This window comes from Podarcis cretensis, assembly GCF_951804945.1.
Source record: "Podarcis cretensis genome assembly, chromosome: 9".
Classification (NCBI taxonomy): Eukaryota; Metazoa; Chordata; class Lepidosauria; order Squamata; family Lacertidae; genus Podarcis; species Podarcis cretensis.
In genome coordinates this window covers 52,080,260-52,106,829 of record NC_137178.1, presented here as the reverse complement: position 1 = coordinate 52,106,829, position 26,570 = coordinate 52,080,260, and the positions used below count along the sequence as shown (strand labels likewise).

Here is a 26,570-nt window from a genome sequence, read left to right as displayed (position 1 = left end):
GCTTAGTGGCTCTCAGTTAATCACTTCTATCCATTTCAGTGGGTCTTCTCTGAAGATGACTAATGTTTGAAAACCTACATCCAAAAAATTGTTCAGATCAAGTCGGACCTTCCATCCTCCCACTTTGCTGGACCTACCAGCCTCAGCTCCCAGACACATGACAGAGGAAAGAATAATTGAGCTTTTCCATTGCAGCGCTGTGGTGAAGGATATGTCCATTTTATATAACTGAGAGCCATCTCAGGAATGAGCCTGAGTAAAGACAATTTAAAGTGATTTATTTTTTTTAATGTTAAGGTTAATTTTAACTGATGTGATTTCATTGTATATTTTATTGCATACAATGTAGAGTGCAGCTTTAAACAGATATATATAATTAACACATGACCACTGACATGTAGATTCTTTTGGACCCAGAAGAGGGTGGAAAGGGGCAAATGAGGGTAAGTCAGGGTGTAATGGGATGGGTTGGGCTTGTGCACGTTCTGCCAGTGCACACAGGGCCAGGACATAGGCGCCGACTCCATGGGGCCTGGGGGGGCCCGAGCCCCCTCAAAAATTCGTTTGGGGGGGCTCCGCCCCCCCAATAATTTAAGAAAATTATTAGTTATATTATGCTTTGTAAAATCACAAAATTATGTTGGTATTTTTTATTTTCCTTGTTTGACGATAGTTACCTTTTAAAATACATTCAGTAATGAGTTAAAACAAAGCCACTCCTGATCTAGAGAGGGGGTGGGGTTGCGGGCTCTCGATCCATCAACAATCTCGCGGGGCTGGCGTCAGCCCCGCGAGAAGCGGGGATTCCCCCTAGCTCATTAATATTCACCGCCCACGGCGGCAGCCAATCGGCTGCCGCAAAGGGCGGGCCCTCACAGGTTCACTTAAGGTCGGGGCAGCCCGGGGCTCACCCCTTTCATTCCCCCAGCAGCAGCAGTTTGGAGGTCTTGGGCCCCCCCAATATTTTTTATAAGTCAGTATGGGCCCCCGCCCCCCCAATATTTTTTATAAGTCGGCGCCCCTGGGCCAGGAACAGAACCCCACGCACATAGGAGCCAACTCCTGGTCCCTTTGCCCCGCCAATAAAATATTTGAGGGGGCTGGGCCCCCGCAAAGTTGAGGGGAATTCTCATTCAAATGGTATGTGTGTCACACCATGTGATTGTTTATGCAGGGCAGGGTTTACCTGGGGCCCCCAATATTTTATTCAAGTTGGCACTCCTGCCCACACAAAATGGTCGCTGACTGTACTTGTGTGTGTGTGTATACTTATGGGTGTTAACGAAGGGGGTAGTACCTCTGGTAAGAGACACATTGTGCTTCTTCTGGGGTCGTCTGTCCAACTTTGGTCCCCACCCTGCACTCAGCTGTCACTTATGGCTCCCAGAAGCTGTCAGCATGTGGCAGTCGCCACACCCCGGGAATGGCTTCGACTGTCCAGATTGAGCGGATGAGACTGAAAGTCAAGAAGGTGGTTTCTACAAGTACTGTAGAGGGAAGTGAGAGGTGGTATACCAAATCTAGTTGGGTCCCAGGCACAGGTCTAAAATCTTTCACAAAGACCATCTGCAGAGGTATCGAGGGGACAAGGCATGTGACGGGTTGCTCCAACCCTCACTGGAGCTGGAGCCTGGGTCCCTGGGAACAGAATCACAGGCCCCACCTGGGCAAGTGGCCCCACCATTTTAGCTAATGTAACCAAGGGCAGTTTGGCAAAGCTGGAGGGTGGGGGCAGGGGCATAGGAAGGGGGGCGGGGGGCAGCCTGCCCTGGGTGTCATCTAAGAGGGGGGGTAACAAAATCCCCTCTGGGTGGATCGCCACAGCGCCAATCCCCCCCCAAGGCGGATCGCCGCCATGTCGATCACTCCCCTGGGCAGATCGCCCCACCTCTGTAGGGTGTGAGCCCCCGTGGGGAGCTCGCCCCGCCCACCACTAGGTGGGGGCTCCTCTACACAGTCTGAGGCAGGTGTGTGCTATTTTTTCACAGGGAGGATGTATTTTGCTGTTTGTTGTCCATCTGGGGTCAGATGTCTGGTTCTAATCCCCCTGCCCCGATGAGATAATTTATCCAAATGGCAATTGACCAGAGGAAAATCTTAACACGGATACTACACATCCCTATATATTGGCTAACTTTCCCAGAAGATAGGCACACGGTTCTTGTTTGTGGGATAGGCAGTTCTCATGTAGTGGGGCGGATGGAGTGCTAGGAGCATCTCACAGGGGAGAGTACCCCACAGACAGGAGCCCACAACTGAGAACACCTTTTATCATATGATCACCTTGTGCATTTTCCTCAGGTGGGGCACACAAAGAAGGGGCCCTGATGAAGACCTAGATGTGACACTATATGTGTCATTAGCAACCACACCTTAAAATGTGTGTGCATTTTAAATAGCAGGCACAGAAATATTTAAGTGGGGATGCTATTTTGCTATGGTCCTTTTCTTGTCTCCCTGTGCAAGGATGTTGCCTGCATATTCAGCTTTGTGCAGCCTCAGTTCACTGGGAATACAATCAGCTGCCACCTTGATATGTCCTTATATTGCACAAAACTCGTTTGCGTTAATGGCTACAGAATAAGTGGAACATATTGTATCCTACAAGGGCAATCAATTGCCAACAAAACTGGATTCCAGTTCCAGATGGACTGCTTTGTGCGCCACTCAAGACATTGTTTCACTTCTTCTCATAGAACCCTGGCTGCATTAGGCAAGAGATATACCGTTGTTGTTTTTTAAAAGGCAAACATAATGTTATGCACTTGAAATGAGAGAAATATAAAATGTACTGTTGTCAAATGAAACGTGCTCTGTCCCTCATCCCCCACTTTTAAATCAATGTTAAGGTCTTCATGTATTCATCTCTTCCACTCAAGTTGATTCTAAACAAAAACGCCAGCCTTTGTTTGTAATTTTATGGCTGTTTTCAGATGAAATTAAAAAAACAAAACTTGTTCCACTAATAAAGGATTCATTAAAACCAACATTAATGTTCAGATGGAAAAATGCCCAGTTTGTCAAAGCAATTTATTATGCAGCACCACAGGAGGCAAAGCAGTTCACAGAACAAGTGCGACTCCAGTGGACCTGTTACTGAACACAGAAGGTCTGGTTATTATGATGTCCTTGAAATGCTTAAAGAAATTGAGCCCACTTATTAAAAGGGGTGGGGGAGGAAAAGAGATGCAGCATTTGAAGTACTCAAAGAAAGGGATTAGGAAGAGTGCTGTGGCTGTCCATGTAAGCAGCTTTTCTATTCCAGCATGTTTAGATACATTTGGGTCAGAATTTCTACACAGAGGACTCGTTTGGGGGACACACGAACCCTTAACACCCCTAGACTGGATTCAGATACTAACTGGTGATGCCTTGAAATTAATTATCAACGTGTCAACTGTGTTCTCTGCCTGGGGTCAGCACTGTTATTTTTCATCTCATCCCTAGGATTCAGTGCGAGTCACAATTCTTATTGTTAGCATCTATCTGTCTTGGGGGGGGGGATGCAAGAGTACGCCATCGGGGGTAAAGTCAAACCATTAGCGAGTTACGGTGCCTGCTGTCACTGTAGAAACCGACATGGGAGAGTCATGTTTTATTGCAGGTGGAGCAGATGAAGGCGCCCAGTTGTGTGTTGCAGGTGCACCATGGCGTTTCTTCTTGCTGAACTCCTCTCAGCAGTATTTTCACCTCTGGTCACCGCTGTAGCCTGTGCAGTTGTCCTGTAGCACGTGAAAGTATAGACGGTACCCACTTAGAGTGAATAAGGATCAGGCAGACGCAGCTTTGGAGAAAAGAAGGTGAGGTTTTATTGCTGAGCAATAAGGACCCAGTGGAATCTCTTCCAAAGAACTGGGACCCCGAATGACAGAAATCCTGAGGTCTTTATACCTGAGCAAATCACAGCAAATCACAGATCATGAGACAATCATGAGACAGTCACGAATCGCCAGCGAAAATTAACCAATTAGCGAGCTTCTTGCCAGGCTTGCAGCTCCTGGTCAAGCGCAGAGTTCTACTTTTGCTTTCCGTTGCCTGCAATGATGCGCTGTCTAACCTTTCCCCTAGTTCTGACAGGACAGGGAGTTTTGGAGTTTTTGTGGTTTAGCTCTTCCTGTTCTGTGGATTTATTTAGCCTGTATTTGAGGGGATTTTGTACCAGTGTCTCTGATTCATGTCTTCGCCTTTGTTCAGGGTACACGGATGTTTCTAGGGGAAAGGTCGGTTCTAAGTTGCTGTTCCAAGCAGTTTGCAGTTAGCTAAGGCAAGAGCTTTCCTTTGATTCAAAATGGATTATAAAAATACTGTAAGCCCTGATTATGTGTGAGCATATATGAATATATTGATTACTGATAACTGATTATATGAATAGCATAAGGGTAGCCCTTCTTTCCTTGCCTCAGTCCCATGTGTGATAATTGCCCACAGCTCTGGCAAAAGTTACCATTGATCAGGGGCAAAACTAGGCTTTATTTCACCCAGGTCAAAGATCCAAAGATCCACCCACTCACGGCCTTTTGCATACACACACACACACACAGGCTGGGAGCCTCAAGGGCACCCCTCTGGAGGCTTCACCCCGGCAAAAAAACCTGGCTAGCCCCCCCCCCCCGCTACAGCTCTGCGTTAAAACATAAATATAATGCAAATCACGTTTATTGATAAAGTTCGGCCATTTTATGAAAACCTTTTGTAACCGGGACAAAGCAAAGATACTGGGAGTCACTGTTCGTTGGCTCGGTGATAGTAGACCTCTGGCAGCTGTGCTGCACATCAAGTTCAAAGCATTAGAGAGTGCCACAATAAATATGCATTGTGATGGCTTTGTCTTTAGTCTACTGAGGTCAGGAGGAGGTAGCGGCACACCATGGAGAGGCCGGCTGGCCACACTCTCTGCCATGACGAAGCCTGTGTGTCCATCTGTCCTTGTTCAAGAATGCCACAAACTGTCACTGCCAATACCAGACTAGGTTGGCCACCTATAGGCTAAGTGAGCACTAAGGATTTCTATTCTGTGCTATTAGATCCTATTAACACCTTTTGCTACACATAGCATATAATAAAGGATGTTTAAACAGCACCCATCTCTATGTTCAGTAAATGCATAAGGGAAGGAGTAGAATTGTGTTCCTACTGGCCACACACAATATTCAAAGCTAAACCATAGCTTAGTGCAAATGAGCAAACATATGGGCTCCTGAAGATGTTTGCAGGTAGGACTCATCTAGGTGAGCTTGGGCAGGGCTTCCCACTTACCGGTACTTAGAGGAGTTGTACAGAAGAGGGCTTGTAGCCCCCCCCCAACCATTATGACAAAATGTGCATTGTTAGGAGCAGAGGCAAAGGAGGCAAAATCCTGTTCCCCCATCATGCACCCCTTTTCTAAACATCACCTTAATTGAGTGATCCAAACAAAGCAGCAGTTCCTAGTATACACAATTTAAAATCCTAAGATATCTTAAGTAACAGTGGAGCTTATCGTTGTGGAACATTCTCATTATGAGGGGGGTTTTCTTAAAAAGCTTTCTCAATACTGTCCTTTCTTGAGTCACAATATACTGTAGATAGTTTTGTGGTGGGAGCTATCATTTTCTATGCTTCCAGTCTACAGTGTTCCTGGGCGCATGGAAATGTATATCTATGAGATGGCCTTGTTAATTTTATGTTATTACCTTTTAATTTCAGTGTACATGTTGGAATGAATCAGGCTGTCATGTCACAAGGATCAGCAATTTGGCCTGAAACAAGAGTTTCCTTTTAAGGCTGAAGAGTAATGCAAGAGCCAACGTTTTTCTAAACAGTTCACATAAAACATGCTTGTCTATTGAACGATGTAAAGAAAGTTACCCAAGAGGCTTGTTCAACATACATTTCAGTAGCATCACTGCAGTCTTGTACTGCCAAAGGAGATAAGGACAAGAAAAAGCCCCTGTAAGAAGCCAGCACTCAGAAGATCAAGGTGTGCTCAGAAGAAGAAGAAGAAGAAGAGTTTGGATTTGATAGCCCACCTTTCACTCCCCTTCAGGAGTCTCAAAGTGGCTAACAATCTCCTTTCCCTTCCTCCCCCACAACAAGCACTCTGTGAGGTGAGTGGGGCTGAGAGACTTCAAAGAAGTGTGACTGGCCCAAGGTCACCCAGCAGCTGCATGTGGAGGAGCGGAGACGCGAACCCAGTTCCCCAGATTACGAGACTACAGCTCTTAACCACTACACCAAGTCAAACTTTTATTCCCATAATGCTCCTGTGGTGCCGCTTATGTAAAGTCTTAAAACAATAGAGTTCATCTTTCCTTTGTGATCAGAAATTCTCTTTTTTCCTTTTTCCTTAAAGATTTTCTCACTGTCCTTATAAATTAGACATTTTCTATTACCCGGTGCCCACGGCCATACAGTATCTCAAGGATACAATATTAATTATCTAATACATACTGTATCTGGTATTTCAAAGGATCTTTTTTGTGTTTCAATTTGCAACATTTCTGCAAGGTGCTTCCTCCTTTCCTTCTTTCGTTTGCCCAGCAGATCATCATGTGAGCTTGCTTTATTTATTGCCGCTTCTGGACTTTGAGAATATCTCGTTTGGCTTTATCTTTTAAGCCCTAACATTCTTTCACTGGCCTGTGGCAGAAATCTGAAAGGTAGGTGCCTTGCTCCATCCCAAGATGGCTGCCTCCCCACCCCCTTAGTGAATATTTCAATTGGCTTCAGTCTTTTGAGTTCTTCAAATAATCCTAGTTACAACAAAGTTCTTAACAGCGTCAATCCTGCCACTGAGCCTTTCATGTTTTCCTTTCATCAGCCTTCAAATGCTACCAAGTTTTCCCCTTTTCTACCCTTGAGAACTTCTACCCTTGAGGACTTCTTCCCCAGTGAACTTTGCTTTTCCATTCATGCTTCTGTGGGGTATAGCCAAACTAACACAACAGATTGTGTGTCCCTTGTAAACAATAAAAGGAGAAATTCATTTTTGACCACCCTTGCCCTTGCATTTTACTAACGCAACAGAACATATTTGTTCTATTTCAAGGGGGGATTTTGCACAGGCATGATGGTGTCGTCGGGTGATGCCTTCTACTTATGAACTATCTGTCAAAGATCAAATGAAACTGACAGAAATTTAATATTACTTGACATCACCTCAAACTCCCAGCTACTCCCTCTGCAGTGTCTACAGAGTCCTATGCCACAGAGAGTCTCCAAACTCATCTTCTTTAGGCAGCAAAACACACGGGGGAGTTGAAGGCTAAGCCTCTTCAAGGGCCCTGTCAGCCTGTTGATACTGAAGTTCTGTTTGCTGTTGCACTGACTACAAAAGACTTTGAGCTTCCAGATTATTTGTGTGTGTGTGTGTTATTATACAAGCTCAGCAGCTTGTCTAATGCAAATTTTACGCAGTGTTGGTGTGGGAGATTATTAGCACCAAACCCTTATATTTTGAGGTGGGTGATTAGATGCTCGAGAGGTTTTGCAGGTGGTATTGATTGTCACACTTTGTATACTTGTTTGCTCCTCCCCTGAACACAAGCATTTTGTTTCTGGCAGCCTGAGTGTTGCAAGCATGCCTATTTCCACCCACTGGCTGCAGTCTGAACTGTACAGTGGTACCTTGGGTTACAAACACCTCAAGTTACAAACACTTTGGGTTATAGACTCCGCTAACCTGGAAGTAGTACCTCGGGTTAAGAAATTTACTTCAGGATGAGGACAGAAATTGCATGGCAGTGGGAGGCCCCATTAGCTAAAGTGGTACCTCAGGTTAAGAACAGTTTCAGGTTAAGAACAGACCTCTGGAATGAATTAAGTTTGTAACCAGAGGTGCCACTGTATTTGAAAGATCTGTGGAGACCATAATCGCAGTACATCGATCACAAGCCTCCATTTTGCCTATTGTGTATTGGCTTGCACTGATATTTATTTCCTCTTCCTTTTTTGCCACTCCAGTGAAGCAACACTTCTTTCTCCTCCTCCTGTACTCCTCTCCCTCCCAGTGTTGTTGGTTCATAATGGTATGTGATTTTTTTATTCCTCTTACCCACCTCTCCACCAAAAAGTGATCAAAACATTGCTGGATGATGGAAAAACTGGTTAATTTTTCAAGATACATTTTTCATGGTTATAAAGAAAATGGTATTAAATATCTCCCTCCCCCCAACTCATCTATTATATTTAAACCAGACTGAGTAGTTTTGCTGATATGCAGTATTATGGGTTTTGGCATTTGCACATTTAATTAATTTCAAAAGTAAATGAAGCAATCATAAGGACTTAAGCAGAGCCTGCTGGAGTGGGGCAAAAGCCTATCTAGTCCAGCATTTTGTTCTCACAGTGGCCAACCAGATGCCCATGGGAAGCTGGCAAGCGGCACTCTCCTCACCTGTGAATCCCAGCATCTGGTATTGAGAAGCATACTGACAGTGGATGTATAACTTTATCAGAAAAGGACTTACACTACCTATGTCAGCATACCCTCTGATGACAATAGGGACATCCTATTCAACAACAACCATTTATAATTTATACCTTGTCATCTGACTGGGTTGCCCTAGCCCCTCTGAGCAACTTCCAACATATACATAAAAATAATAATATATTAAACATTTAAAAAACTCCCCTATACAGGGCTACCTTCTAAAGCTTGTATAGTCACTTATCTTCTTAGCTCGAGGGTTCTCAGAACTCCATACCCTCCAACAGTTCTCCAATGAAAATAGGGATGTCCTAAGGAAAAGCAGGACATTCTGGGATCAAATCAGAAACACAGACAGCTTCTGTAAATCCTGGAGAATAAGGACACTTGGAGGGTCTGTGATTTCTATTCTGCTGGTTTACTTTTGGTTTCTAGTCTTGGCCACTGCTCCCATCTGCTCCTCAAAAAGCAGGGTATACCTGCTATCTCAAAAAGGCATCACCACTCCTTTATTTACATTATCATTGTCTTTCTAAGCTTTCCAAATCTTGTAATTTCTGGAAAAGTAGCATCATTGGATCAGAATGAGCAGCATTCACATGAGCTACCTGTTGGTCCAGAAAAGCTCTCCTTCAGAGAGTCTGAGACTGGCAGCCACGAAAGGAGTGGTTTCAGAGATCACTCCAAACCTCTTGTGGATGAGCTGGCAAGCACTCAGCCCCTTCTTCCCTGCAGACACTCATGAATGCCACACAAAGCCAAGGCCATCCATAAGGTAGACTGAGGAAGCCACCTCAGGTGGCAGAATCCAAGGGTCAGCTCCACTGGTGCCCCCACCAGAGAAACAGCTGCAGTGGCTTCTGGGTTCCAGCGAGAGTCCTGTGAAATCTCTTCGGCTCTTGTGAGATTTCACCAGAACCTGGAAGCTGCAGCTGAGCAACCCCATTAAGTGAGGTGGTGGGCATTGTCCGTGTGCTGGGTGAAACGTTCTTATTTTTGCCTCAGCTGGCGAAAAGGGATGGGCCACACCTGCTGCTACCCAATACTGCCCTTCTGCCCCCTTACCTGCAAAGGGCTTAGGGTTCTGCACCAAATCCTTGTACAATACCAGACAGGTAAAATCCTAAATATGAGTGAAAGGGCAATGCGCTCAAACAGCTAAGGATCATGCCCAAGTGGGATATGCATATTGCTGAAACTTTTCTTCTAAGGACCCTGCAGAAAGTGCCTGCCTCAGGACTCCAGACACAAATACCTACCACCTGGAATCGCAGCTGCACTGCTGCAGGGGACAGGCTAACCAGGACCTCAGAGTGAGACCCCCCCCCCAAAAAAAAACACACCCAAAGCCATGCAGAGATCCCACAGACCCATGGCTTCATATGTCTCCCTCTGTAACGAGAATGAATTTTGCCTTAAGAACCCTTCCTTACTCACCAGGTAAATTGTGTCTTGCAGACAGAGTGCACTGGGCAAGTATACACTGCGCAGAAACAGGGCCACTGTTTTGTTACAAACCTCCCTCCAAAATACAGGTTGTATTGTTGAAGGTATTAGCTTGAACGTACTCTTGGGCAACATTTTATACACGCCATAAATACTGATACGAGTCCAAGTGCTTAAATTAACTTCCATGACAGGAGTGTACTATTCACGCAGGATTTCAGAGTGATCGCTGAGCTGTTTATTCCTAGATTGGTAGCCCTCTTAAACAACATAGCATTTTATATTTGTATAATGGGATATTTGTGAGGAAGCAACTTGCAGCATGTCGTGGCCTACTTTTGAAGGGGAAACCTGATGAATCTGTACAGTGGTACCTCGGGTTACATACGCTTCAGGTTACAGACTCTGCTAACCCAGAAATAGTGCCTCAGGTTAAGAACTTTGCTTCAGGATGAGAACAGAAATCGTGCAGCAGTGGCGCAGCAGCAGCAGGAGGCCTCATTAGCTAAAGTGGTGCTTCAGGTTAAGAACAGTTTCAGGTTAAGCACAGACCTCCGGAACAAATTAAGTACTTAACCTGAGGTACCACTGTACTAAAAAGTTAATGCAAAGTACAACCAACATTCCTAAAATGATTAGAGCTTTAACTCTAACCTTTCATCACTTCACATATGCCTTAATCTTTACTTTCCTGTGTCTTTTGTTCCTTATAAGATTCTGCTGGGTTTTGTTACAGGATTTTGGGGGTGCATAATATACTGTAAAGCGCCACCATGCTTTCTTTTACCTTGCTGTTCAATATTTTCTTTTTGAATGGCCTTTCTTTAAAGGCAGGCGAAGCAGTGGTCCAACTGAGACGCTAGCCACCATCCTAGGGTTCACACTAGTGCGAATATAGTTGCAATCCTATGCTGAAACAGCACCCAGTGGTCAGCAAACATTTTCAGCAGGGGCTGACCCACTGTCTCTCAGACCTTGTGGGGGGCTGGAATGTATTTTTTTTTTTGGGGGGGGGTGAACAAATTCCTATGCCCCACAAATAACCCAGAGATGCATTTTAAATAAAAGGACACATTCTACCCATGTAAAAACAACCTGATTCCTGGGCCATCCGCGGGCCAGATTTAGAAGGCGATTGGGCTGGATCCGGCCCCTGGGCCTTAATTTGCCTACCAATGACCTAAAGCAACACAATTTCTGCCAATGTAGCAATACCCGCAGACACCCCTAGCATATCCCCTCCTACCCGCCAGTCATGTTGTTGCATGCCAGCAAGTCTCCCTTATTACTGTACCAGGCATGGGACACACCAACTGATGTGTGAGAACAGTTGGGTGAGTCAGCTTCCCTTATGACATCAACATATGCTGTATCATATGCAATCCTGTACATATGCAACCAATACAATGAACAACCACAAAGCTACAAAGAGACCACTTCCTTAGTGCAGACTACCATGGAGTAGAGGACAAGAGGGCAGCAACTGGACTGCAACGGCCACACATTCCAGGGCTTTGACACACTCCAAGATGAAACATAGGCAGCCTGAAAATCATCTCCCGCAAAGATAGAGCCAGGCGGGAAAGGAAGAAATGCTATTCCAACTGGAGCACCCAATCAGCTATGTGTCCTGGGGAGTAAGAGATATCTCTGAAGAACCCATAGGCTTCCCAGAAGGGGAGTTCAAATCCCCGCTTTCAGAATAGTGTTCTAAATCTAACCAACAACTTTTTTTTTTAATGAACTAATTCAGCCTATAGAAACATATTATGTATTCATTTCACTTTGCCCTGATGGATGATCTCCCTGGAGAAAGTGTGTGTGATGCTTTTGCTGCTGTAGGATCTGAATGAATCTTTGTTTGCGTCAGCCATCGGCCATAGCAATAAAACAACAATACAATATGCAATAATAGAAATAATAGAAATACAATAATAGAAATAAAAAGTCAGTTATATTTTAGGGTTTTCAATCAATAGTCAAATAGTGGGTCTTATTCTAATTGACCCAGCTAAAAACCTTGCAACCTTTGTCGTCACCTGCTCATCTTGATCTGCCAAGAGAAAGGATGCCGTGGCAGTGGTTGGGTGACCCGGAATGGACAATAAAAGAGGGGTGATAACCTCATTCCTCAAGTTTGCTGTAGGATCTCTCAGTAGCCATTGATGCCTTTGATGCCCAAAGTTGTGTGGTATCCTCCTGGACTACCTTCTTATGGGTTGGAAGTTGGAGGCAATGTTTTCTGTTTGTTTGTTTTTTTATAAAATTTTTATTGGATTTTCACATTTTATAAACACAAACACACATAAAGGAAAAAAACAAAAATAAAACATGTATAATTTCATATCCTTACTTTCTTAGCCCCCCTTCCTGACTCCCCCCCTTCATACATCCTAGTTCAAATAATTAACTCAGCAAGTTCTTATCTCTCATCCTTAACATATTATTATTATTTTTTTAAAAAAAAATTAGTTCTTAATACTTGGCCAAATTTTACTTACTTATCCAATTTTCTTATACATATTAAATCCTTTTCTAAGGTCGACCCAAGTTCCCTTCCACGAATTTTCCCCTTTTTATATTAAATATAGGTCATAAATCATAATAGCCAAACACAAAGGTCATAAAAATTTTGAAATTCTGTTCCTCCCTCCCTCCCTACCCCGGTTTCTGTCCCTTCCCGAATAAGTGTCCACAAAAACAGTTTTTAGCCTGGATTCCTCACATCTGAGGCCTTCAAGTCTCTGTCAGTCTCTCTCTGCCGATTTTGTTGGTAATCCTCTTTGTTGGTCATCAGGTCTCGAAGGAGCTCTGGCACAGTCTCATCAAATTCTCTTCCATCCAAAATACTTAATAACAGCTGCTGCAAAAGATCAACTGATCTCCCATATTCATATTCCCAATCATATTTCTTATTTCTTTTAAATTCCAATGTTCCAAGTGTTCCAGGGGCTTCCTCCTTCCTCTTTCGCATCTTTCGCAGATTTGTAATCCAAAGATTTTCTTCTTTATGTTCTGGCAATGTAAGCTTCTGGTTGGTACTCTCCACCTGTACTTTCTCCGCTCCTTCTTCCCTCTCCTCCAATTCCAAAAATATCTCTTCTGATTCGGCTGCAGATTTTTCCCCAGTCAGATCCTTTGTGCATTCAGCAGAGTTGCTTGTTTTAGAGTTCAAGGTTATAAGTTGTTTGTTCATAGCCATGCTCTGCTCTTGCAGTATTCCCACGAGAAAAAACATTCTTTCTATCTCTGCCTGTAATTTTCCATCTGCAGCCATTGTAATGTTTCAGAGTTCCCCCTAGGGGGATTCTGGTTACTTAATATTCCTTTCCCAACAGTCTGTTACTTTGTTATTTATAACTACTTTGTTCCCAACCACTTTGATTCAAATGTAACGAATTTAGTCCAGAGAGGTGTTAAATAATAGAATTTTTAACTTTAACTGCCCGTTTGACAGCTCTTTTGACAGCTGTCAAACTCCTTGTTCCTTTTCCTCCAGCTCACACACAGGACGCTCCCGGGTCCGGGGGGGGGGGGTGTTAGACAAAAACTTCTAAAAGTCCACTCTTACTCTCCAGCACAAATCTTCTTCTGTCAAATTCATGGAAATATTATCTTTTAAATCACACCAAAAAGAAAAAATCTCTCCACCTTAGCTCTCCAGTCCTTGCTTTAAATCTTCTGTAGATAAGGGGGGTGCGCACTTCCTTTTAGCACATCCCCCGGTCGTACTGAATTCAAAGGTAAAAATTTTAAAGTCCAAATTCCATTCTACTCACGGGTTAATTCAAGTCCGAATTTCAGGGAAAAAAGTCAGCGCTCTCCGGCCATGGCTCGCGGCTTCGCTCCACTGGAGTAGCGGTCTACTCACAGCACCACGCCACTCTCCGTACCCTCTCCGTAGCCTTTAAAAAGGCTCTTCGTGGGTCGGGGGGGCGCTTAAGGTGCCCACCGAGTCACCAAGTCTGCAGGCTTCCGCACCTGCGGTTTCTGAGGGTCCCCGCGTCGCCGTCGCGGTAGGACCCGTCCCCAGCGGAGCCGATTCCCTCCGGAGCTCGGAGGGAATCCGCCATTAACCGATCGCGCTAACCCGGAAGTCTGGAGGCAATGTTTTCTGGTGGTTCTGTTCCTACTTGCATGGTAAAGTCTCAAAGAACAGTACTTAGGGCATTCTATAACTACATATTGGGAGCTGTATTGGCAGGGTGCTGCAAGGCACTATTTCGCCCCCAATGTTATCTAGCATGAAGCCATTGGGAGCAATCCTCAAGATGTTTGGGGCACACCGTATTCTGATGATGCCCAGGTCTATTTCCACATTAAATCTGAGTCAGAAGAGGCCCGGTGAAAGCTGAGCCAGTGGCTGACTGCAGTGCTGGAGTGGATGAGGGCCAATAGGTTGAAGCCCTGCCAAGTCAAAGACATGGTGGGTAAGAGAACTGGGTTCCTAGGCCTGATAATTGGGGAGTTTGCCTATTCTAGGTGGGGTTGAACTGTATCTGATGGAGCAGGTATGCAGCTTGGGGCTTTTCTTGGATTCATCGTTGTCCATTGAGGCCCATGTAGCCTCTGTGGCAAAGAGCACCTAACTTCAGCTTCAAAGAGCATCAGCTTCAGCTGCTTTTGCCAACTGCATCCTTTCTTGCACAGGAATTATTTGGACAAACAATAGTCCAAACAAGACATTACTGGTGTAAAGCACCCCATGTGGAACATCCCATGTGGAGCATCCCATGTGGAGCTTCCCTTCCAGCTGGTCTGTAGGCTACAGCTGGCATAGAATATCACAGCCTGGGTGGTGCTCTTTATTGGGTACATATCCCAGCAGTGTTAAAGGTTCTGTCAGTTTTAATGTTCTGCTACTTACACACACACACACACACACACACACTCTCCTAAATAACCTAAAAAACTGTTCCCCCCTTTACTGCTCAGTAAGGGCATGAAGACCAAAAAATTGAACCCAGTTGATTTGCTATGTCCTGATTACTGGCTTGTGTTAACATGGCACCAGTGTTGTGAAATGCCAACCCCATCAGTACTGGCATTCCACCGGCTCTTGAAGACACACCAGTTTAGACAAACATTCCCCTGAACTTGAAACTTCTGATGTGTTCTAATTCTTAGATGCCTGCCTTTGGGACTAAAATCGATGAACTCAATGCTTTTTTCTTGGTGGTATCTGCACCCCCCCCCCCCATCAGAGCCTTGCACCTTGAATAATATTTGTAATGCTTTTTGTATGAATTCAGTAACTATGCTATAATGCAGTCTTCTGATGCCATTTGCTTTTGTGCGAATTCTTGTGTAGCACAGTTAAGTGTATTGTATAAATCAATAGCCTTAGGCCCGATTTGGAAGCAGATAGACTGAGCAACATAATACAAATAATATTATCTGCATTGGAAACAGATCCCCTAAATTCAGAGGAACTGCTTTCATTGTGTGCTTGCAGCTTTTTGAAGAACTGTATCTGGGTGATTTGTTCCACATGTGCAAACCGGTTTCACAGCTAAGTCTTTGTGTACACTCTTGTTCTTGTACAAGTGCCATGCACAGAGAAGCACAAGAAGTTGATTGTCTTGTGCATTCAACGCTATGGATCATGGGCTTTGTCTATAGAAACTGGTCACAAAATAGTCACAAATTTTAAACACCTGTTACTATTCTGCCAGGCCATTGCTAGCAATTAAGAATACATTCTACCACAACAGTTAATTGATGTCTGCTTTTAACTTTTTTTTTCTTTGTGTTTATTGTATGGCTTTATGTTTTATTGCTGTAAAGGTCTTTGATATATATATATATATATATATATATATATATATATATATATATATTATGATACAGCAGTATATAAATATTTTTAGAAATAAAATTTATATATGGGATAAGCAAGGTATGCTCTACTGCTAAACAAAATAAGATAACCAAAATTGACTTTTTAAAACAAACGAGGAATGTTCCGTCATTGACAATGAATATTTCAGGAATGTAGCTATAATGATCCTGTAGCCTACTTTATGTATCGCTGCTTCTTGACTGTGCTCTAAAAGGGTCAGATATATAACAAAGCCTATTTAAATTTAATTTTATATAAAGCACATGAAAAAGATCTTTTGCAATCTTCTCTGTGGTGGTGAAAGAAAAGAAGAATGAAGGAAAGCCTTTGGGTGTATATATACATATATTGAGGAAGTCTAATAATACAGATTATAGGAAAACAGTATACCTTTCTTTACAAGGCCTTGATTTGCAACCCTGAAATCTCAGATTTAGCCATTACAATGAAGTCCTGTTGCAGACAGAGCTGGTTTTTTATCACCACTTAAAATCTAATTAATCCGTATTGAAGCACAAAGATTTCTGTTGTTTTTTTGAGGTTAGGGGTCATAGAGCGTTCTTTGTTCATCCTCAGACTTGTAATCACCAGGCATTGGGATATAATTTTACCAAGCAAATTGGAAGGTAACAGATCAAATCCTTATCACAAAACCTAACTCATGGTTAAGCAGAGTCCTTCGTCCTTTACAAGAAACATTATATTCAGGAAGAACAAAAACACATTTCAGAGCTTGGAAAGGGTTAATATGCAAAAGTTTATATTCAGGGCATGAAAGAGCTAAAGATCATCAGAGCTGCAGCCGCCATATAAAGTAGCAAGTCTTATAGAGTTGGCCAAGATTTTCCGGCCAGGCATTTTCTGCCTTTAGAATGGCTTTAGTGTACCGAACCATGATGCAGTTAGCTGGGATTTTATTTTGTTTGTTGGGATGGGTGTTATCCTGCCTCACTACCTATTTACCTCAGTGGAAGAATCTCAACTTGGAATTGAATGAATTGGAGATCTGGACAATGGGACTCTGGCAAGCCTGTGTAGTTCAAGAAGAAGGGGGAATGCAGTGCAAGGAATTCGATTCTTTTTTGGCTTTACCTCCAGAGCTCAAAATTTCTAGGATTCTGATGTTTGTATCTAATGGATTAGGACTTTCAGGCCTCTTGCTCTCAGGTTTCGGACTGGACTGCTTGAAGATTGGTGAACAACAACTGGACCTAAAGAGGAGGTTACTGCTGTTGGGAGGAATACTCTTCTGGATATCAGGAGTCACAGCCATAGTCCCAGTCTCCTGGGTTGCTCACACCACTGTGCAGGAATTCTGGGATGAGAATATTCCAGACATCGTTCCCAGGTGGGACTTTGGGGAAGCACTGTTTGTAGGCTGGTTTGCTGGATTCTGTCTCATCTTAGGAGGCTCAATGCTAAATTGCACTGTCTGTTCTGCTGATGCTCACTCATCCTCAGTCCATTATACAGTGGCAGAAGAGCAAGATAACTGTCAGTACCTGGAAAGTAACAACAGACCCAAAAGCCTAAGAGTTTGAGAGAGACAGAAAGGAGGATTCTTCTTTCATTTTCAGACACTTAAAACACACGAGCCAGAACCTTGTTCCAATTAAGATTCAAAGGACTCTTTGTTCCTTAGCAGATTCATTACACTTGGGTGTCTAAATTTTCTTCCTGCGCTTTTTCTTTCAAGAGCTGTGTTTTACCCTCCTCATTACAAAACTGAGAATGTTGACTTCACCAACAGGATGAGATTAAAATGACTGTGTAAAAAATCACCACTATGTAGATTTTATCTGATTCGTTTAAAATGTAAAAACAAAAAGCATCCCAAGTTCAAGTTAAGACAGAAAAAAAATGTAATATGATACCTCCTATTACACAGCTTCATACCAGTAAAGCTAGTAATTTATTTCTATGGCCCACTGAATTTCTTCAAGTCAAAAAGTACAAGGAACTATCCTGCCTGTAGGTTTCTGCTGCAAGAAACAAATCTAATTCATGCAAAAAGACTTTTAATATTAGTTACAAATTGCCCTGCAACACTGGCAAAATGTTTAAATGATTTCAGTGATAGCATCTATGGAATAACGAGTGACTCATCTTAACACATGGGAAATGCAAAGTCCCCCTCACTCCCTAATCTGAACGCTCTAGTGTCTACCTATTTTTATATATCTATATATGTAAGTTAGTAGCAAACAGAAAACAACCTGTGAGATAATGTGTTAAATGTTGCTCTTGTAAATAATCAATGCTGTTCTTCTCTATGTAAATAGTTGAGTTTTAAGCATGCATAATCACAATGTGTTTCCTAAAACCTGATAAATTCTACATTTATTTTACTACATGAAGGCAGTGTCGTCTTTAGTTTACAGCTTGAAGGAACGGGATTGCTTCATTCGTGTCCCATGCAATCTAAATTAACTTTTATTAAGTAGCTTTGTATTACGTTGTTTAATTTATTAATGCCACCAGACGCTGAAAAGCTATTCTAGAAAGGGATTGACTATTGTTATTTGAATAGAAACCAAAAAAACAACAACCATAGTTCGTTATTCAGTTTCAGTGGAGAATGGGCTTTCTTTCTTTGAAACAATGGCTTGGCACTGTTTCTTTATGTGCAAAGTATTTCTGTGTCAGCAAATATGAAATATGGCTTCATGTTCTTTAGCAAAACCAAGTAGAATTTCAGTGTGAGAATGTGAACATCTGTTTATAGCCAGTATTAACATAACTTCCAAAAGATGTAACTGCAGCAAGTTCAGAAATTAACGCCACAGCTTTTACAACTCCGACTATGCAATTTATGAAAACTTTACAGTATTTAATAGGAAATGATAGCTAGGGTGTTTAATAACTTGCAAGGCTGGAATAGCTTTGGGTTTTATATGATTTGAAGCAAGGTGCCAACAGTACCATGTGAATATTCCAAGAAGGAACTATGTAAGAAGAATCGTGTAAAAAATGTTAATATTTTTCCTTTAGCTTTGCCTGAAGAAGTCAAAATTTAGAGAATTTTAGCATCTGTGATGAATGGATAATTGCTTGAAGAAAGGACACCAGAGGGACAAAAAAACAACAACACAAGTGCCATTGTGACTGATTCCAAGGTTTGTCTTGTTCCAGTTTACTTAGTGTACCCATATTGCAGAAATTTGGTAGGACACTTATTCAAAAGATTGCCACCAGATGGGTATAGTGTTTATTTGTTACTTTAGTAGATTCCTGCTTCTCTGCCCATCTTTCATCAGAGATTCATTCATCATAATTCTGCAATCCATTAGGTCATGGCAGAAATTCAAGATATCATCAGAACATTGAAATCGACAATACAGTCATGGGTAAACTAATATCTTAAGGATGACAGAGGGATGTTGATGAACAAGTGCTTTAGAAAAGCATGCTTCCTTTAACTTTTTCTTTTAAAAGGAAAAAGCTTCTGCCTGATAGAAAATGTTCAGATTTTGAGTGAAAATTCCCAAAACTTAAGCGATTCTATGTTTGTTTATTGGGGTATCTATGTTTCCATGATAATTCGATTTGCAAAACTAGCTGCCTATCACACAACTTGAGATATTGCATAACATCAAATTATTTGTCACATAATGAATTCCTGTTTCTGCTGGAATAGTGGTAAAACTGTCAGGAGTTTAAGATTATAAACTAAACAGTTGCTATTTGCCCAATCTATTCCTAAAACTTTCCAGCATTCAGAAGAACAGTAAAAAAATGATATTGACTGAAAAGAATTTTCCATTCTGCAAAATGGCAGTGATTTCTTTGGCCCCCATAAAAAGAAGAAGCTTTGTTCAATTATATCCTAAGAAAAAGGACATAAGTATGACACTGGATTTTAGAGGCAGGTCACTGTCTTGACATAACACCCGATTTTTCAGTTGTGGCTGTCAGAACAGAATCATGCAGACATTGTCACATATTACTGCCAGCCCATGCATTTTACATGGGGGTATGCATTTTATTGATAATATTGATCACTTTACCACCAATATTACATGGTCCAAATCTTATAAAAACACCAAGGAGTCTTTTGTATGCAAAAATCAAAACTTCTGGGCTGCTTTTGGAAAACAACAACAACAAAAGAACACAAATGAGCACAAAAGCTTTGTTAAAAAACTGTATTTTTTTCCAAATCACTGAAACACATGGAAAGTGCAGAGATGAAAGTTAATCTAGGTGATGTACATATGCAAGTTTACAGACAACATTAGCACAGAAAGACATTCGTGATATAACCTGATTAAATATTTAGTTCAGTCCTGAGCATTTTTTTACTTAAATGTAACAAGAAGGCAAAAAGTTGAAATTTGATTTTCATTCTATAAATGATTGGCTATATACTTTGTTCAGTTGGCTAAAAAAATAATATTGCCTTGTACCTGTAATACTTAAAATTTGATATATAGAACTGTACTAACATACTGATAATGGGAACATGAGGATTATTATGTTTCTTATATCCTATGAAGGGTAAATCTTACAATAAAAGCAGTATCTGTATAACATGAAATGTGGCTGGTATTTTTTTTTATCAGTGTCTCACCAATGTTATTTCATTACTGTATATAAACTGAGTTCAAAACACAAACCAACAAACCCAGAACAGTTCAAAATTTATTCCTAAAAATGAGTTGATATTACTGTAGTCTGACGAAGTCAGAAGATGTATTACTGCAGTGACAATTGCTCTCATTTTATAAATGAGCAAATTTTGCAGAACTACCAACAATATTATTTCTGCCAATATTCATGATTTATCAGAGAATCCTTTTTGGTTCCCTCTGAAATTCTCTCTCTCTGTGTGTATGTATGAACAGCTTCTCTGCTAAGAAACCAGAAAGCTGTATACATTTCTCACAGTAGCTTTTTTTTTTAACCCGTAAATTTTAAATGGCCAGAACTGAACTATATTAAGCAGTACATAAATAAGACTGAAAATAAATAAATCACAAGATACAGCTCTATACATCATTTCTACAAACATTTATATTGTCAAACTGAGAAGCTGAAACAGTCAAACTTCATTTCTATATTAAACAATTTGAAACTTTAGCTTTTAGAGATTGACCTCATCAGAATACATGGCGTGTATGTGTTTAGATTAGGCCTAAAAAGAGAGGTAAAGAAAAAGGGGGCACAGTTAGTTTACTGACTACCTCCAGATTTGAAGTAATATTTGAAGAATCTGAATAATTACACAGACATCTGCATAATAAGAGAACACTTAGGGAGATTTACAAAAATAAATTAAGGCACAAGTCGTCCCCCCCCCCATCAGGATTTCCAAAGATGGCAACAAACATATTTTAGTTATGTTCCCCTAATCTTTCAATGAGACAATTACATTCTGGCAAAAATAAAATATGACATAATTTATAATAATGTTGCAAAATGGTCAGTGTTCTAGCCCTTTTGTTTCCTTGCTGGATTTCATATATAGTGTGTGCACTTATGATTCATATACATAACCAGCCATTTATTTGTGCTCATCAAAATGCTTCCAAACAGCTCATCCATTTTGCAAAATGGTGTCTGAAAGCCCATCTTTTGTAAGCAATATTTATGAGGCTTACAGTTTGATCCTATACATGCCTACACAAAAGTCCTATTGAGTTCCGTGGAGTTTGCACTCTACTAAGTGTGCATAGGATTTCAGGCCTGATTCAGCAAAAGCAGCTCACTGCTGCTTGTTCTCTCAAGTGCTCTCCTCTGGGCTGCTCATCACAGCAGCCGCCAAGCTGAAAGTAGACAGAGCTTTGCCAAGCCCCACTGTGACGACCTCAGACTTGATCAGCAATGTGCTTCCCAGTGACATTCAGAGCCCATCACTGGTAGTGCTAATATACACACGACACATCTGCAGATATATGCCTCTTTTAAAAGTAACCAGATTGTTACCAGTTTGAATTCTGACAAGCACATTCATATCGTCTTTTACCTTTTATCAATACAAATTCCTGTTATTGTGCCATAATTAAACACATCATTTTAAGTGCTTCATATAATGAGTTTTCTTAGAAGAAAAACACACACACACACACACACACACACACACACACGGTACTTAAGAGCAATGGATTTCCTAAGAACCACTCCCTTGAAAATTGCATGGGTCTGTTTGGGCTTTATCAACTTGACTTTTCCTACAGGCTACTGGCTGTAATACTAAACAAACTATTTTATATTCAAGGGTTAGTTTTATATTTTAGTTTATCTTTCAGCTCAGGTTTAAATACTTTGTGCGTGAACCTGAGTCCCATTTCGGAAAACAGCTGCCCTTTGGGTAGTTTCAGTTTATAGACACATTTCAGGGTTACAGACTTGCCCCATATTACTTCCCAGGTTATAGATGCAGAAAACATTAGGAAAAACCCAAATATAGCCCAAAGTCCAGTACATTCACAAAATAATACTCCTGCAACTCAGTATCCCATGCCACTTCCTTCATACCAAGACAGAAAGGAAAAGAACTGGGTTCAACATTGAAAGTTCCGATGTGGGTGACACAAATATAAACAGCACCTGTTTGCATGAGGCAGTCTTGCTGTTTTGGAAGAGGGCTCGTGCTTGCTGCTAGCTACAAAAAAAATCACACTTTGTACAAAAATATTGCATGGCCTAACAGCCATCTTCACAGTCTGCTCTTGTGAAAAAAACAGTGAAACAAAACCGCCTGTTGAACACAATATTTCTCAACACAGTGCAGTTCAACAGGATATACACACTTGGTACAGCCTTTGTTCCTTGATCCATCTTTACAAAAAAGTAGCATATCTGTAAGACATACAAACTGTACAAAATTAGCATCATGTACCAGAAATATTCTACTTTGGTTTTCTGGTGTGGAAGATTTAGGCAGGGGGAGAGAGAGGAGGCTTTCTCTTGCCTTTATATAGATATATATTTATATGTATATGCATATATAAAATCTACCAGCACATAATATATACCACCACATAATGTACTGTATTTCTTTTTTTTTTTACAAACAGTATCTAGGCTTGGATGTAAAACAGTAGGCTTTTTTTAATCATGGGACTATACTACAAAAAACTGTCATCTTAAAATAAAAAAGATGAAAGAGTAGAAAAACAGGTTGTGGGGAGAAGCATAGTTAGACATCATCAGCTGGCAGAGATGGTATGCTGATCTTTGCTCTTGTGAAGTATGCAATCTTCTCCCTTAAAAAAGAAGAAAGAGGAAATACATTTTAAGTGGTTAAAAAAAAAGAAAAAAGAAATCACAGTGAACTCCAACATGCAAAGTAAAAGCAATGTAAGAACTGAGTAACAATTTTCCACCCATCCAAGCAAATCTCTGTATAATTCAATCCTTTGGAATAAACCGATTACAGTGGTACCTCGGGTTAATTCGTTCCAGAGGTCTGTTCTTAACCTGAAACTGTTCTTAACCTGAAGCACCACTTTAGCTAATGGGGCCTCCTGCTGCCGCCGGAGCACGATTTCTGTTCTCATCCTGAAGCAAAGTTCTTAACCCAAGGTCCTCTTTCTGGGTTAGTGGAGTCTGTAACCTGAAGCGTAGGTACCACTGTACTTGAAGTCTGTGAGGGCAGAGAGACTTTCTGTTGGTCATCAGGCCAACAGATGCCTGTTCCACCTGCCTTGCCCCAGCCTCTAGCCCTGGGAGCCTTTCCCAGACCATGATTTTGAGAAGAGCAGAAGCAGCTGGGAAGAGATCAGGAATCTTTTTTAAAGTAATTTTATAAATTGTGTGCCCTTCTTTCTCAATTTGACCCTTTTACATGGTTTTGTTTGTTTTGTGGTATGTTATGCATTGAAACTTGCCATTATTTTTATTGATTAGTAATTAGTAATTCCTTATTGTAAATGATAAGTGTAAATTATTTGCTGATTGTTTTACCATATACTATTAGATTCAAATGGATTATTGAATATCACTATATTTTAAAGTTACTGCGACTTTTTATATTGGATCAGATTGTTATTATTAATGTTTGATGTTTTATTATGTTTTTGTATGTGATGGAAGCCACCCAGAATGGCTGGGGCAACCCAGTCAGATGGGGGGGGGTACAATTTTTTAAAAAAATTATTATTAATTAAACTGTACTACTGGAGCAGGGCTCAAATTACAGAGGCTTCAGCCCTCCCTTGACCTTTTGCAATGCCTCCCTTAGCTACTGTTGAATAAGGCTACCTGGGTAATCTTTGACTTCCCTCCCTCTATCAAGGGCCCCATGGTATTTTGTTCGTCTGGGGCTACATGCCTTACTAAGGAAGGTAGTCTGGTATCTAACTCTGCATTGCTGTATTTACCGGTATTCAGGCTGTCAATCCACTTAGGTTTTGTTCTCAGGACAAATATCTAAGCAGCTGAATGTCTGTGTCTGCCTGCTTGTCATTCCCCATGCATTTGGTATGCATACTGACCACCTGAGTCTCCTGCCACAAAAACCAAGAGTTCTATCTGCTGCAGATTACGGTACATGAGCTGAGGGAACTTTAAAGCCAGTAGAAAAACAGCAAGCATGCTCTCTGGACAGAAAAACATCTGTTTTCTTGCTGGAGTTGGGGAAAATAAAATCAGCTACACCTCTACAGTAAAACCTCTACAGCTACACCTCTACAGTAAAACCTCTACTTACATCCTGCTCTACTTAGGCCCGTTCCAAGTCGTGACTGCAACAAACCCGGAAGTAAACACCGTGTTTGCCACCGTCTGCACCTGCGCAGAAGCAGGATGCCACCGAATGTGCCTATCCACAACTGTGCTTCTACCAGAGATCCATTTTGCCATAAGGACGGGCCTCTGGAACAGATTGTGGTCATGAGTAGAGGTTCTGCTGTACCTGCATTCTGCCAAGGGGAATCACAGAGCTATGTCTATTTGGTTGGCTATGTCTATTTGGTTGGCTGTTTCCTCTGGATTATTTGAAGTCATTTGGCTCGTAAATGGATGAATCTGGGGTGAAGATTTACTGATGAAACCATTAATGCCTTTAGCTCCAGCACTCGGAGCTGCAGATTCCACTTCCAATCATTGCACCTTCTTCCCGATGCTCAGAAACCACATCACAAAGCATGCCCTGAAGACATCTTATTGCATATCTGAATTGCATTTATTGAATAGTTAATCCCATGGCATCAACTAATTCTAGAAAGGTGCATGTATAAGATGGGAAGGCCAGCTGAGAAACTGTCGCAGATTTTTCTCCAGCTCCAAGGAATCAGGGGTCACTTTACCTGAATGACTGCACCTGCAGAGGAACCTTCTGGCTTTGCTCTCGCAACCGGCACACATCCTTCGACGCTTTCCTCATCAATTTTTCAGCACTTAAACCCTGTTTTTTTTCCTCCTTTGATTGTTCAGCCTGGTGAGGGAACAAAATTACAGCTAACAGGTACCAAATGACGATATGACAGGATTCAAGAAGAGAGAGAGAGAGAGAGAGAGAGAGAGAGAGAGAGAGAGAGAGAGCACCTCACAAAATGTCTTCAACACAACATGCTCATGGGACACAGGGTGGACTTGCAAGCAGAGGAGATGTGTGCATACTGCAGCTGGAAGTTGTGCATTGTTCATTTTACCAAATAAGACATATTGGCACCGCAGCTAAAATGACTTGGGGCCAATTTTTAAACAAGATGCATGAAAAGGACTCCACACTTCCTGGCATGTCCTTTAAAGGGCTTTTAATCCATGTGCTGGTGCATCTGAAGCTTATGGCCCAGAAGGCAGCTCTATTGGCATGCAAGCTCTGTGTCGCAGAGGCTGGCAGATGGATGGAAAGCTTTTTAAATGAGATGCCAAGCCACGCAAAGCCTGTTTTTGCACACCCAGTATCTCATTTAAAATCAGTCCTTAGGATGAACTAAGAAGCAGGTATGGTCTGGATTTTATAATCAGGCAATGTTCTTCAGCCAAGTGTTTTGAAAACCCTTGTGGCAATTAAGAGTGTCTAATATCTCAAACACCCCAAACCATCTTTCATTTATTTACTTCCTGTGATGTTGATTAGTTTTATTAAATGCCCCCCCTGCTGTGTTAATAAAGTATTTGGTATCTTACTGCCTGTCTCAACTTTTTACTTTAGTACACTAAAAGCCCTAAAGTGCCTATTGACTTTTGCATTTTAATGGACACCGCATTTCTATAGTAAGCACAGCTTTGCCTTCTGGAGTAAACATTGCAAAACTGCAGAAGATGATCCAAGCAAGCTTTTGAAGATCTACAGATGTACATAAGACTTGAACAGTAAGAAAGGAATTTTATAGACTTCAGAACAGGTTCTCATTTCTAGCTCTTCAATAGATAATAATAATGCACTCAGTATTAAGAAAAAAAATCAACTTCAGAACTTAGATACAGTCGTACTTCAGTTTGCGAACGCCTTGCGAGTCGAATGTTTTGGCTCCCGAATGCCGCAAACCCGGAAACAAGTGTTTGGTTTGCAAACGTTATTTGGAATCCGAACGTCCGACGCGGCTTCTGATTGGCTGCAGGAACTTCCTGCAGCTAATCAGAAGCCACACCTTGGTTTCTGAACATTTTGGAAGTCAACCAGAATGGATTCCATTCAACGTACAAGATACCACTGTATTTAAAATAAGTTGAAGGGTGGGGGGTGAGGGGTCAAAATACCAACTAGAACATTTTTCTTATGTATCGGAGATAATAGCCCACACCTAACAGAATTAGGTATGCTTAAGCCCATTGGACTGCATCCAGTGTTCCTCTTCCATTAGTGACTTCGACTTGCAGATTTAAGGGAGAGGCACCGGGGGCGCAGGGCAGCTGCTGGGAATTGCTTCCCTTCCCATTCCATTGAGGAAGCCTTACCATCAGCTCCATCAGCTAAGCAACATC

At 41.7% G+C, this 26,570-nt stretch overlaps 2 protein-coding genes and 1 long non-coding RNA gene across 5 annotated transcripts in view; 1 reads left to right on the top strand and 2 right to left on the bottom strand.

Annotated features, from left to right (window-relative positions):
* Positions 1-3,012: 3,012 nt before the first annotated feature.
* Positions 3,013-8,719, bottom strand: LOC307224569. Of its 2 annotated transcripts, XR_013842671.1 has the most exons (4): positions 8,626-8,719; positions 5,848-5,929; positions 5,673-5,738; positions 3,013-3,096 (listed from the first exon to the last, which is right to left on the bottom strand). It is a non-coding gene; the product is annotated as an uncharacterized lncRNA (long non-coding RNA). The 2 variants fall into 2 exon arrangements; XR_013842672.1 differs by lacking the exon at positions 3,013-3,096 and having other exon boundaries at positions 4,619-5,738.
* A 7,748-nt stretch (positions 8,720-16,467) lies between these two features.
* On the top strand, positions 16,468-17,398 carry LOC307223826 (claudin-22-like). Its single transcript, XM_079990131.1, has one exon. It carries the CDS (start codon positions 16,568-16,570, stop codon positions 17,234-17,236), a length of 669 nt encoding a protein of 222 aa, XP_079846257.1. The 5' UTR covers positions 16,468-16,567; the 3' UTR covers positions 17,237-17,398.
* A 2,428-nt stretch (positions 17,399-19,826) lies between these two features.
* Positions 19,827-26,570, bottom strand: part of WWC2 (WW and C2 domain containing 2) — a 114,552-nt gene continuing 107,808 nt past the window's right edge. For both annotated transcript variants that reach the window (XM_079991363.1, XM_079991364.1), the window contains exons 22-23: positions 24,947-25,074; positions 19,827-22,903 (exon numbers count right to left, since the gene is read on the bottom strand). In XM_079991363.1, the coding sequence (XP_079847489.1) occupies positions 22,837-22,903; positions 24,947-25,074 (195 nt within the window). In that variant the 3' untranslated portion in view covers positions 19,827-22,836. The remainder of the gene's footprint in view (positions 22,904-24,946; positions 25,075-26,570) is intronic.

Excerpts from the sequence above, each read along its gene's own strand:
- LOC307223826 (XM_079990131.1), top strand. The coding sequence starts at position 16,568 with ATGGCTTTAGTGTACCGAACCATGATGCAGTTAGCTGGGATTTTATTT.